Source organism: Hylaeus anthracinus, unplaced genomic scaffold (genome assembly GCF_026225885.1).
Source record: "Hylaeus anthracinus isolate JK02 unplaced genomic scaffold, UHH_iyHylAnth1.0_haploid 27352, whole genome shotgun sequence".
Classification (NCBI taxonomy): domain Eukaryota; kingdom Metazoa; phylum Arthropoda; class Insecta; order Hymenoptera; family Colletidae; genus Hylaeus; species Hylaeus anthracinus.
Window position 1 is genome coordinate 66,689 of NW_026535157.1, and position 14,512 is coordinate 81,200.

General features: G+C 41.2%; 1 protein-coding gene across 2 annotated transcripts in view; it reads right to left on the minus strand.

Annotated features, from left to right (window-relative positions):
* LOC128893326 (protein groucho-like) overlaps nucleotides 1–11,300 on the minus strand; it is a 73,597-nt gene extending 62,297 nt beyond the window's left edge. Inside the window, exon 1 of one of the 2 annotated variants that reach the window (XM_054154211.1) lies at nucleotides 10,725–11,300. In XM_054154211.1, the coding sequence (XP_054010186.1) occupies nucleotides 10,725–10,790 (66 nt within the window). In that variant the 5' untranslated portion in view covers nucleotides 10,791–11,300. The remainder of the gene's footprint in view (nucleotides 1–10,724) is intronic. The other variant, XM_054154212.1, reaches the window with a different exon arrangement.
* Between the last annotated feature and the right edge of the window lie 3,212 nt (nucleotides 11,301–14,512).

The following is a 14,512-nucleotide window of genomic DNA, read 5'->3' on the forward strand; positions in this document are numbered from 1 at the left end:
AGAGGAGGTAAAAAAAAAAAAATAAAAAGAAAGAGCTCGTATCCAAATCTAGCTATGGGCTGTCCGAGGGGAAATTTCCCAGCCGAACCACTGAATTGTTTCCTGTGTTAGCAGAGACGAGTGGGGACCCGCGCGTTGTCACGCTGCAGGATAACCCCTTTACTCAACAACCCACGACGTTTGTTGCGCATAGCCAGCTTCAATTTGTTCTCGAGCACTTCACGGTACCAAGCACTATTGATAGTGCTTCCCCTGTTTCATATGGTGGCACAATGTCCGGGGACTACGCATGTCCCGAAACGACCTAAGCATTCTACTCGCGGCCTGTTGTGCGCGGCGAATCTCTCTCGCGATGGAAAAGCCTTGAATGCGACTCGTCATTTCATCCCCACTGCCCCACCCCTCCAACCCCGAAGAGAAAGGAAAAAATTCAGACGTCACCTGCACGTTGGTTTGGATACGTGTTGCGGTGAACAAAAGAATTTGTTTACTACTGAAATTTACATGCTTTCCATACTCTGCGTTTCGTAATAAGTAGACTGAAATCTCTTCAAAAAAATGAGCCTGAGAAAAAAATGCTCCGGTCTTTATATGTGTTTAAATGTTTTCGTTTAAATGTTCCACCCTGTATAGTTCCCAACAGTGGAATAAAAACATTGCTATTATTGTCAACTACAAATAATATCTTACACGATATTATTACTATTTATTTATTTACTCCACAGGGCGAAGCTTGAACGATTCCTCGCGATTCTCACCACGCAAAACATACTCCGAACAATTTCATCTGATTTCACGCCCTCGAGCTAACGAAACACTAATTACAGCGGACTGTTAAACTACGATGTAATCTCGTAATGGAACGATCATGTTTAAAACTTAACTACCAGAGATACGAGGAACCCTGATAAACGGACCTAACTGCGTTTTGTAGTTAGCTAACGTCATTTTCTCAATGGTCCCACTTACGGCGCTATACTTAAAGTTCATTTAGTCCACGGGCGTTTGTTTAGTTGTTGACAGAAGAGAGAGAAAGAAATTCTAATTTAGATAGAAAGGTCGAATAATGAATGCACAAATAGCGAGTCATCTAAGAAAATGTTTTGTTTCAAGGGAGGACGTATTATGGTTGTTTGAGGGTCACAATTTACAAGAATTCAAGATCATTTATGTTTTATTAAATAGAATGGAATATTTTCGTTACTCTTATATATTGTAGCTGATAAAAAGACAAATTCAAACAAATTCAAACAAATTCAAACAAATTCAAACAAATTCAAACAAATTCAAAAAGGGGTGTAACTTACTTATAAAGTTTCTTCGTAAAAATATAAATAACGGAGATATTCAGGGATTTCTCTATCATAGTATCATAGTATTTCCTCCTGTAAACCATCTTTGTAGAATGAAAAGCAACGGAAATATACATTACGTGCACAGTCCTTAAAAGATTCACCCTATATACCGTACAAAGGTTGGAATGTGATCGTGGAACATACTAATGGGGCTTCATTTACATGGAATTTAGAATTTCGATCGGTGGGAGCATACCTGGAGGTATGTTTCTTATGAATGTTACCGAACGATTGGCAAAAGGTTTCCCAGCCATTCCATCGGTAGGACAACCTACGTCCTTATAAAGACAAGGAGACACGGATACCTGGAGCCGTAGGTAGCCATTTCCAAGAACGCACCGTCGACTGTTCAAGGGGTGGCGGTTTATGACGTTACCTGGTATAGACCAGGTCACGTGCTTCATTCCTAAAGTACTTGGTTTCGAGACAGTCACGTTCAAAAGTATAATTGGACATTTTTGTACAAATATAATAAATCTATAACGTAGTACGATTGCTATTCGACTGGAGAAATAGCGACTTGAGAAAATTCGAGCGCTGCATTTCGACCCTAATTCTAATCTATCCCTAATTCTAACTCAGCACGATTCCTCCAGCGACTCGACAAAATTCCATCGACTCGAGAAAAATTTATTCAAGCTACTCGAACGATCGAACGGTCGATTTGGCCCCAACAAACGAGAGTTTTTCTCGCTGGCTCGAGTCTCGAGTCGCTCGAATGTTTCGATTGCTCGGACAAGCACCGTCCCGGCTGCGAGCGTTCCAGTCGTCGCGGTTCGAAATCCTCTGGCTGCGGTGAAGTAGTCGGTCTGGAAACACCCGTCGATCCTGTATAACAATCGGTACGCCTAGAAGTTTAAAGTATCGTCTGGAGGACTGAACGGAGACGAGAGCGGGCGACGGGGCGAGCAGACCGGGGAAGGGTCCCTGTTAAAACTTTCCGCCTGGAGTTTCGTAATGATCGGCGAGCCAGTTTGCCCGGAAATAATATTTGTACAGCTTGTACGTAAGCAACCCTGGCGGCCCTCCAGAGTGCCAATAACACCGCCTGTGTCAACTCGGTCAAGCGCCGAAGCGCTCAAATGAGTCACGACGCGAAACGAGAAGAAAGGTGTAACTCTTCTTCGGATTCGAGAAAGAGAGAGGGCTCCGTTGGATGAAACCAGCTCTTTCAAGGTCTGCCATGAAACTAACGAACCTTCGACTAGGACCCTCAACCCGAAAGGAGCACCCGAGAGCTTCCTTTCCTTGAATTTTTGTGATTAAGTACTTTTATTTCATTTTCGGCCTAATCACCCTCGAATGTATCCAATTGGGTATCAACGCAAGATGTGCATATATAAAAGGTTTCCAAAAAGAGTTTTAAAATGTTGTTTAATAAGAAAGTATGTCTCTTAACATAGTTATAATAAACACTTAAATTGCGTGTACTTGCATTTAAAATGAAAAAATTGTACGTATTTCATGATACTATTTGATTGAAAAACAAGACACTAAAGCAAAATTCGACACTCCAAAATGTAATCTGAACAGAAAATAAAATTATAAAGACTGTTCAAACAACGATCAATGTAATAAATAAATAACGTATAAATGTATAAATCTGTAGACATCATTTCTGATAAACTCCAAATCCAAAGGTAAAATACAAGAAACCACGATATGAAATATGACACTAAAACATATACATAATTACATACTCTGAATAATACGGTCTAGTGCTCGTCCACGATTTTAATTTATTTTGGATACATAAAAGAATATGTTGACGAATATTTCGTACGTGCCCAAAACGACGGATAATTGTTTTCGAACTGGCATTAAATGCATCCAAACAAAAAATGGACGACTTTCCAACTAGACTAGAACAAACTAACGAAAATGAAAAAGAATGAATGGACGTCGTTCGTGGCGATTCGCGATCCACGCGTATGGAGGCACAGGAGCTATTTGCACGTCGCGAGATTTATAATGCGCGTCAATTACACGTAACACGCTTCGCTCATTCCGCGGTGTAATTCATCCTGCGTAATTACCAATGCATATTGCGGTCCCTGCGGAAGTTGCAAGCGTGCGGACCGCGAATTTCGTGCAATCGTACTTCGAACCCCTTCATTCGCCCCCATTCCCGCCATCGTCCCACCCCCGTATAGTCGTCCTGCTCGTCTCGATTTCAATTTCGCCCCGATCCTGCTGAATATATCCCAGACCCTCTCGACACCCCTCTGCTCCAAACTGGGCTTCATCCTTCTCTTATATTCAACGTTCTCTCTGTTCCTTCGACTCCACGCCAGACGACAATTATGTGACGAGCAATCGTTCTTGCGTGCAATTCTATCCCTCCTTTTTCTTTTCTATTTGCGAGAAAAAGAACACGATTTACACGATTGCAGCGCGAAGGAATGGAAATCCACTGGAAATGCAACGTCGCGACATCTCATTTGTCAATAAGGAGGAGTCTGATTATTTGATAGACGAAAAACTGGGCGATCTTTAAGAATCGTTTTGTTAACGCTAGGTTTACGGAGATTTCTTATAAAATTTCTATTACCGGAGTAATGCTTCAACAAGTATAAAATCTTATAAAAATTGGAATGGGTCAACATGATCCTGCTTCGTAAACCTAGCGTTAATTAATTTCCGAATTTTGTATATATATTTACAAGAATTTTGTAAAATACATGAGTCAGAATTTGGTCGGAATATGCAAGGTTCGAGTGATTCATACTCGCGATAAATTGTGTGGTATATTCTTTTCTTTGCCGTACAATTCTATTGTTAAATTAATTGTAGGTTAAAAGTAAATACGTGGAAATAATATTTACTCTCAATTAATGTTATCATTAGATTATTCACCTTTGGATTTTACTTTTTTTTTTTTGTTATTGGAGCAGATTCAATGGTCGCACAAATTTCGTTTCTGAATTTTCTCCTCTAACCGAAGAAAGAGAAAACCTGATAATGCATTCATTTGTTAAATTGCGACAGGTAAACATTCAATTACTCCAAAAAAAAAGGCGAATTAGTATTATTAAAATCGAACATTTTACACTTGAAAATAATTCTGAAATTGAATATGCATGCTCGATTAATTTAACAGTTAAAAATAAGCCAATAACTTAATTTTGCAAGCATAATCAAGGTATCAAAGAAAATTAATGGCGCTCCGTTTCTGTAGAATCAGCTTGTGTATTATGTACGTTGCAGACGATAATAAAGAAATATAAAACTTTGTATACTGCTAAATTCCTCGATCGATCGCAGTGGAATTAAGGAGAATTCAAATAAATCCCCATTGCATTAAGGAGCAATTAGACAGAGTCGAACGTTGTCAGTGGAGCGTTAGGATTTTCTTATATTAAAACAAAGGGTCTTTGTTCGAAATCCTTCTGTTCTAAGAACCTTTATAACTCGGAGTAATGTGGACTAATAAAAGAGAATTAGGAAGACCGTAATAACAATCGAAGACAAAAATTATATTACATAGGATTTGTAACATAATATATCAATTACTTTTGCGACTTAAGACCAAGTTCTTTGTTCGATTACACGAATTTTCGTAAAGTCTACAAATTCGTATTCAATACAATAATAGTAATAAAATTTCAGTTACGTATCAATATCTGTTATTTTACCCAAAATAGAACCATCAACCTCAAAAAGACCAACATTTCATTATCCATAAAATCCTATTCTAGCAGTCTCATCTCCCCATTAATACTAACAATGGACGACTTATCATACTAAACCCGTTCCTAAGTACGTACTAGAGTTCTCCAACGACGATACAAACACTTCACCAACATTTCGACCAAACTCACAGGCGAAAAAATAAATCGTTGCTCGAGAATTATTATACGAAACCGTGAACGATCGATAAAAGTGCGAGGAACTCCGTTAACAAGCCAGACAAACAATCGAGGTCGACAATGTCAGGTAAACATGACCGATGTCGGAGCCGATCGCGACTCAGGTAACGTTCCTTTTTTTTCTCTCTCTCTCTCTCTCTCTCCTCTCCTCTCCTCTCACCATTCCAAGACCCATACACCTGTGTTTACACTGCAGACACTTGTCAACAATCAACTCTCCGTCTCTGTAAATTGTAACCTCACCTGCTGGGAGCGAAGGCTCGAATTTTACGATCCAGCAACGTTAATAGGATTACAGGATTAAACCGTGGAAAGTTAAGATACGGACGGTCAAAGTAACACGACAAAGGGACAACGGGATGTACGCGTAGCCGACCGACGCCGACGTCGGCTGCGTTCTCGAGGTGAATTTTTATATTAGCCCCTATCGATTACGGAAGCCTTTAAACGGCACGTATATTACAGCGATAAAATGGAAAGCGTTAACTTCCGTCTACCCGATGATCGTGCACGGCTCGACGAATGATTCGTTTACGATGGGACGAGATAGACGCTAACGAACACCTTCGTCTCGAAACGATTGTACAGTATGTAACGAACGAAAGTAAACGCTGCATCGTCGAGTTAAAAAACATTTTGGCAAACTATCTCGATGGGAAAGTTTACTATCGTTCTAAAGTAATTCGAAACGAATAAAAAATATCGTATGGGATTACTACGATGTATTCTGAATTATGAAAGGTAAAATATACATGGGAGAACTAAATTAAAAACTGTCTGTTTACCAACTGTCCAGTCACCGCGAAGTTGAGACTTATGTCACTGGATTATAAGTCGTGATTTCGTGTCACGTGAGAACGTATCTACTAGTACTACATTTGATTACTGCTATAGCATCGCATTAAAGTCGTTAACACTGATGACAATAAAAGTCTCGAGTAGTTAAGAGATACGATCGTGTAGACCTTCGAGCATCTGGTCAGTCAAAACACAGTAGCGTTCGAGGACGTTCCCAACAGTTGCATTATAAAACTTGTATTTTATCGCTCATGTTTATAAATATAGAGTGCAAGCGTTTTAATTTCGAAAACGTTGCACAACAAATTTATCAAACATTCTCGAGAGATAATTAAGGGAAAAAAAAAAGATTCTTTGCAACGATTCGAGCAGTTTTATCATCATTCGGTGAAATTTATTTTAATCGTGTAAACCTTTTTGACTCTACAAGGTCGAATGAAGGCCTATGCTGTGCTTAGAAAAAAATGCTATCGGTACATTGCACCAAATATCTATTGCAAAAATGTTTCGATAACTTCATCCCCTATTTAGATACTTAACAATTCCACTTTCAACGAAACAACACCCCATACATTGAACATGACCGATGACTATCGAAACCATTGCAGCTAGAACGAAACTAACGCAGGGATGAAATAAAGAACGACAAGGCATCGAATAAAAATGGATCACCTAAACCGGGTTTTCAAAGTGAGGAAATCTGTTCCACTTCCGATACTGTATTGGAAGTGTTCCAGCGGTTCTAGGTAATTCCGAGCGACAGAAGCGTCCCTCCTTATCCGGGATTTACTTCCTTTCCTTTCCTTCTTTCGTCTACTCGATCCGTAATCGTCGGTACACGTCGTCTACACAACTCCGCCACGTACGAACGTAATGTAATCGCGGATATTGCCCGCTAGCGGTCACGGATACATGGATTTATTTTCGTCGTTCCGACGAGCTTTTCCGCGTCGTCTGGCGGTCTGTTTACGGCCGAATGGGAATTTGCTCGCAGGCCAAATATTATTTCGTCGACGGATCCCTCAGACTTTTGCGATCTTTTCCTTCCCCTTTGATACGTTTCGCTTTGTTCGTATTCCGAACGTTTCTGCGCCATCGCCTGCTCGCAGTCGCGACCGTAACGATGTATTTCGACTCGATTCTCGCGACTCTAGGTTTGTTTACACTTGAGCAACGTGGATCTACGGCTGACCTGACGTTTGTATTCGAGGTTTTGAACAGCAACGTTTCAGCCGTCGAGAAATCTTTAAACTTCTTTAAATTCGAACGTACATTTGTTGTGAACGAGGCGTAAAGAGCATTTATTTCGGAGTATACATACGTCTGCTAAGAATAATCTTTTTAAGGGCACGGACGTTCGAAGTCAGGTCACTGGACTGTCTATGTAACAAGTAGCAGATGCTATAATATAATTGTCCCTTACACCAACGAGTCACTTCATTTGGGAGCAACATCTTAGATTTTGACAAAATTTGGATAGAAGGTAGTCGTTAGCGCTAGGAAAATATTTCCAGAGTCACCGTACCGAGGATGCACCGTGTTACAAAAACGCCTTAACCCGTGCATTACCGATAAAAATAACTACGTTAAACATCTAAAAATCGTCGGCGTACGGACGGACGAAAGAGAAAACAAAAAAATTAGCTTCGCGTCAATTTCATCGAACGCGTATTTATACGCAAAAGCGATGGGGGCACAGGTATTTAGCGCACAGACGCGTGTGCAAACTCTGTCTCGCGCGCATCAGAGTTTCAGCCTCGTGTGTGCCGACAAGAAGGGAGCGGCGGGGGCGTGGCGGTGGGCATCGACGGGGGACGGGGACAAAGGGGGTTCCGCACGGAACGTGGGTAAACTATCGAGAGAAAATAAATATGGGATCGGGATTCGTTCGACTAACGATCTGAAAGAGAGTCCGTCTGGCGCACGGATCCGCGCGAGTCGCCGTCGTTGCCGTTCCAACGCACTCTCGCAAAAAAAAAGCCTGACAGTACTTTTCAGGTCTGCCTTTTTATTCCGTTCGAGTGACGGCGATGATAAAAAAAAAAAAAAATAACAACACACACACACACACTCACACCTACGTACGCACAGATTCGCACACAAGGAACCAGCGGACTACGGATCTATCTGGCGGGAGAGTCTATGGACCAAGCACCCGATGCGCGGCCCGGTCGATATCGGTAACTCGAATTAGCATGGACAGAGGCTCGACCGGGTACAGCAACGAACGATACTTATCGAAAGTGCGCTCACAATTGAAAGGATTTTCGAACGCGAGGGTACACGCGATGCGTATTCGATATCCGACGCCGGAACGAGACGATAGATTGCAAAGGGGAGCGAAGAAAAAGAATCGCACGACGATGGGTTACCAGGTGCAATTTTCGCAACCTTATTTTCTTGCCGGCGTGCCATTTAAATTGGTGGGCTCGACCGGAGGAAGGTTGAATTTAATTTCACCCCGTGCGCATTATGCTTGGAACGACAACTACGGCGACGACGTACGCGTTCAACGTGAATCGAATTCTCGGAAAAAAGAAAGGTAATTATAGAGAACAGGTACATCCTCTCCGAATTCGAGGATTTTTAAATATGTCGTAGAAATCAACATTTTGAACAAGTTTTTCCTATGCATGTAACCGTCGCTCGGCCTTAGCTTCCGAGATATTTCGACTCTTTGTTCGATTAAAAAACTTACAGATCCTCGATCATAGATTGAACGACAGTGATTGAAAACCGGCTTACTAAAATACAGGAAAGGCAAAACTAATTGATTATTAACGCAAAACTGATCTCATAGCTCAACATCCAATGTAATCAAACGCTTACACAATCCCGTAGCTCAGCGAATAGTGTAATCAAACGCAAAATGTATCCATACCCGCTCGCTTCCGTTTGATTACATTTAAAAGTGAAAAACGAAACCAGAATGGTTTTCAACCATAAAATAAATCAGTAAATCATAAATCATAAAATAAATCTACCGCATATAGTCAAATATCCACGCAAGTTCATTTTTAATCCTTTGATAGCGATCCGTTCAGTAACGACGTCAGTGTAAAGTAGATTTTTTCTGAGCCTAAACAATCGCGTAAACAATCGACGATTGACGACTCCGCGCAATATTCATTGTTTTAGTAGCAATGGTATTTTTGCAAATATCTCGGACACTAAGGCCGAGCGACGGTTATATCTATAGGAAAAACTTGTTCAAAATGTTGATTTCTGTAACATATTTAAAAATCATCGAAATCGGCGAGGATGTACCCGTTCTCTATAATTACCAAAAGAAAATAGACGTGGACCGAATTGTAACAAACATGCGAGTTTCGCTGTGATACGTAAGATTTTATTATGTCGTAAAAGAGTCGAAATAAATACCGTTTATTGGACTCTGTATCTATTAATAATCCCGCAGATAATTCTTAACAGTTTACTCACCATGAGTGTTTGGATATATAATTAAATTTATTATTTTTTACTTTCGTAACATCAGTATTATAGACTTTTGCTCAAACTCGAAAAAGAATGAAAGAAAAACGAAATCCACGTTTCAATAATGATACGACTATCTCTCGACGTGAGATATGCATCGGAATTCTATGAATTTACTGTAGAATTTTGTAAAAATGTAATAAAGGCATCTGTGCCAATTTTTTCATTCGAACAAAAATCACCTTAAATTCCATATCCTTTAATTTCCCTTGGAAATTAACTCTATACCTCTACATTCGACTATTTATAACTTCAATTTAAACTATATTAAACAGATCTATACGTATACTATTTTGTCACATTAATCAAAATATAATTGAACGTATATAAGCGACAATGAAATATTTGTACTCAAAGTAAAGTTACACAAGATCGACTGTAAAAGTCCAAAATACATTTCTTCCGACATATTATTTCTGACACGTCGCCAGACCTGACGTTGTTACAATTTTCACAGATAATTTCTTTTTTTCGATCTACGCGTAATTTGATTACACGCTCGACTTGTGACAACGCTGTTCGTCGGTGTATATTCGTACGTCGCATGGCACTCATGGCAATGTCAGGGAAACACCGGCAACACGACAACGTTAATCGTATCTTGGAAAGCGATCTGAATATTTTCACGGTTGCTTTGTACCGGTAATCGTCGGGTATTGACAGCAAGATGAAGCGAGGTCACAGGCGCACGTTAAACAATCTCGTCTCGCTCGCGTATAATTTCCCGATAAGTAAAGACGTGTTTGATAAACGGTTCGATCGTGTAAAAAGAAAAAGGAGGAAAAAAAAAAAACGGTCTCGTTCGCGAGTAACACAGGAACAGCCTTTTCGGTGACGCATGACTACAAAACCTAACGATACGCCTATCGTCGTGACGAACGATGGCTAAACACTCGTTATTATTCGTTTACGAGCATTTAAAACCTAGTTCGTTCGGTTAGAAGCACGATTTTGCAATAGTATGTTAAGCTCGTCTGGCGTATCGGTCATGTCGAACTAAATTACACGCCTCAGGGCGATTAAATCCGAAACTAAAAATGCCCGCCTCGTAAACTCGCTGGCGAGATGTCTCAATGCCTCGAATCTTTTCCTATATTTTATTTTTATCGCGAAGTCGTGCCAGTCATTCCTGTCAAGCGTGCACATAGGGAGAGAGAGAAGCGGAAAAAAACTTTGGACCAAGAGAAAAAGAAATAAAACCACTTACCGGGTGCCGTGCCGCAGCTGCCACAGCCACAGCTGCCGCCGCGTTTATACCGGCACTGGGGTACATCTTATCGTCAGAGACCCTCAAAGAGGTTATGTTGCTCCCTCTCGTCACGACGAAGTCCTGTCAGGAGTAATGGATATGTCTCCGTTATCCTCAGGTATATCCAGCGGTATCCCAGGTCATAGCCTGTACGCACTATTATTCACTGGTCTCGGGAAAGAAAAACGTAGAGGAGAATAAAACGAAAAGCACAAGACGGGGCTACAGTCGGCGCGCACACACACACTTCCACTGGTCACTTTCTTCGAGTCCTCCGGGCACTAGCTTGGTAACCGTTTGCACAAAAAGACACCGAGAGAAAAAGCGATGCGCGGTTCCCGGGATACAACGGGAATAAACGACGTCGTCGAATCACGTTAGAGTTACACGATGCGAATACGCGACGACACATAAGACGAGACACAAGTTGAACGATGCACCCTCGACGACGGACGGGTATCAACTAATCAACCGCAGAGCCGAGGGGAAGCGCTTCCCTCTCCTTCGCCCGCTCCGCCTCCCCACTGCTCGCCGCGACACCACGTGGTCTCCCCTCGGTGGCTTTCGGCTCTCTTCGTCGCACGCTCGTACCGCCGATCCGTTCGCCGTCCTTCTCTCACTCGCTGATTCCCACTCTCGTCCGCACCTCCGACAATCGGGCTCTTAGCTCGTTCGTCTCTTTTCCGTCCGCTCCGTATGTGCTCGTACGTTTTCAGCGAGAAGGGAATCCGTTCTCGTCGCGATCCGCTTTGCATTTTTACGTACGCAAAAACGAGATTTGCGCGGTAGATCCCGCGGTGAGTTTGTAGCAGCATTACCGGGCGCGTATTAAATTATTACTCCGAGACACGCTGAACATCGCTAACGCGCGCCGGAAAACCCGTGTTAACCTTCCTCTTCATTACACGCGGAATTGATCGCTTCATAACGAACGGAGCCGCGATTCCTTCCAGGCTTTTATTAAATCATTATAGAGCCTTTGGTCGAATCGAGCGTTTAATCGACGGAAGATCGTTTTCGGCTCTTTCGATTCAGGGATCCTCGATACATCTGCAAAAATGAGAATTACAGGTTTTCAGGAGAAGTAGTTACGGAGTGAACTTCGATGATTGATGAGTGTAGACATTTAGTAAAGATTTTAGTGATAATTAGACTGCGAATATTTATGCATTTGTTCATATCCTTGTTCATAACCTACCCGTTTTCTATATTTACATCTTCCATAAATGCATAAATATACATGAAATATGACAAATAAAATACATGTTGTAATATTTAGAAGGCAAAACATACTTTAATTCAAGTTTCTGTTCTTTATTTGTACTTTATTTGTTCTTCATAGAAACTAATAAATGTAGAAATTAATTTTGTGTCTTTCTAAGGTAAAGTTACCACTTATTTTTGAGAAAAACTGTACAACTGTTTAATTACCAAGAAGGATGATACTCCAGTATAACAAAATGGCAAGTAACTATTTGTATTTAATCTAGATTCATAAATATATGAATGTAAAGATACAGAATTAATTTCACTTACTCATCGCAGTGCTATTTCAATCCGTCTAACTGTTCGCAACGTTCAGCAGATGCTGGAAAATATTGTTTACGTTTCTCGTACTTTGACCTGACTGTGTATAACCGCAGTGTTCGTACATAGCAACATGGTTGTCCGCTACCGAAACTAGAAGGTTGGAATACAATACTGTATTCCACGGTACTTCAATTCTCGGAATAGGTGAAAGTCCTTGTGCTGGTATAAACAACACAGTCTAAATTTCAACAAAACCACTCCTTTAAATCGAACACAGTTTAGTGCCATCTCATCCAGACGACAAGAATTATTCATAAAGTACATTTTCTATATTTAATTGAATGTAAATAACGAGTGCAGACACTTATTGTTAGTCTAGCGTTTGAATACTTTTACTATCAAAACGGATAAATGTATCTTACGTATGCATATACTCGTTAGTAAGATCTTTCATTGAATATAAATGTATATACGTAAATATATATAATAAATGTATATATAAATGTTTCATCGTTTCATCGTCTAACTGTAAATTCAAGCTTTAACCCACTCGTACAACGTTCTTATTTATAAATAGAACTAAAATAAAGATCTGCAATTTTCTCTAACAAAATTATTAACCAACGCCATCAACCAGTGCCTTATTTATTAAATTAAATTGTAGTCCGAGCGAGCACGATTAATTTTCAAATAATTATCTCTCGTTTCGTCGATTACGCGCAATTAGCGTTTCAATAATATCGACGATGGCGAAAGGGTGGAGGGAGGGGAGGGGAGGGGGGGCGGGGGCGGAAATAAAATGATCGCCAGTAGTTTCGCGCCGCGAGCTGGTCGGATACCAAGAAACGGTTCGAACAGCGGAGAAGACCGGCGCGTAAACACGGCAACGAATAAATTCGTTTTTCCCTACGGCGTGTACATTTCCCCTGTAATCCCTCGCCCGTGTCGTTTCAGTCCTTTCCGCTACAATCGCAGAACCTTCTGCCACGGTCTGCGCGTTTCGGTCGGTTTACTTTCGTCCCGTTCGCAGCCACGAATCATTCAGATTGGAGTTCAGGCCTCCCCTGTTCCCTTCAACCCCCCTTTGGTCATCTGTCATCCTTGTCACGCTTGTTTAGTTTCTCTCATTTTCGTTCCCGCTATCTCAGCCACCCGTCCGTTTCATTCTCGACCCCGTATATACAACTCGGCGTGTACCACGCCCTTCTATTCCCCTCGAGAACACACACAGGGCATCCTCCCTCCTTTCTCGCCCCGATCCTTCTTCAGCCTCTTTTCGTCCCAGTGACTCGGTACTCGAGCGCGTCTATATTCAACGTATTACCGTGTACACTTTACACACGTGTTAGTCGAACTGGTTACAGTCGTGTATACATCCCCTATGGACGGGGTGGTAAGCATCGACGACCTTTCCACCTCGACTGGCTGCAAACAATTATTATCGCTTTACCCTAGCCGCGCACGGTGACACTTAATCTTAGCGGTATTCTCCTCTCTTGTTTTTTAACGATACACCTTTATTTCGCATACGGAAACACGCATAATTACCGAATATATCGCAGAATGCTGTGTCAATTTTTCTACGATAAGATTGCACGACGAGACGGACGTTTAATATTTATGCGGGCAATTTACATTTCAATGCGATTAGTTCGAACGTGTTACCTACTGGCTGGCTGACTCATGGTGTTTGCGGAATGAAGTTTTAACGACTTACAACTAGCTCACGTTTAGCTCGCTCCGAGATCGAGATGCCAAAATTATTTATTCGGAGGACCCTGTAGACGTCTGGAGTAACATAAGGTATCGAAAGAAATATTTTGTGCCTCGAAGAGGAATATCATTGCGTTTCGTCCTTGGTTTGCTAAGCGGACTTAGCAAAGGATAGACCTTGACTTAAGCGTGGACAATTACGTGGTAGTTTATTAGTAGATAATTACTTCAAACGGTTGATCAAACAACTAATGGCGTCACGTCTAAAGCAGGACTTGCATGAAAAATATGTGACCACTAATTTACTTAAAAGCGGGGTAGGCAGCGATTACTATCTCGAAACGGAGCCAATGAGGTTGCACACAAGTATATAATCATATAAATAATGGGAGAAAGAGTGAATAAATCGATGTAAATCTGGAGGAGGTGAAACTGTTACTTGGAATTGGGGCGAGGTCACTAATTTCTTTTTTATTTCGTTGTTCGCTTCGAACAGAGCCCTG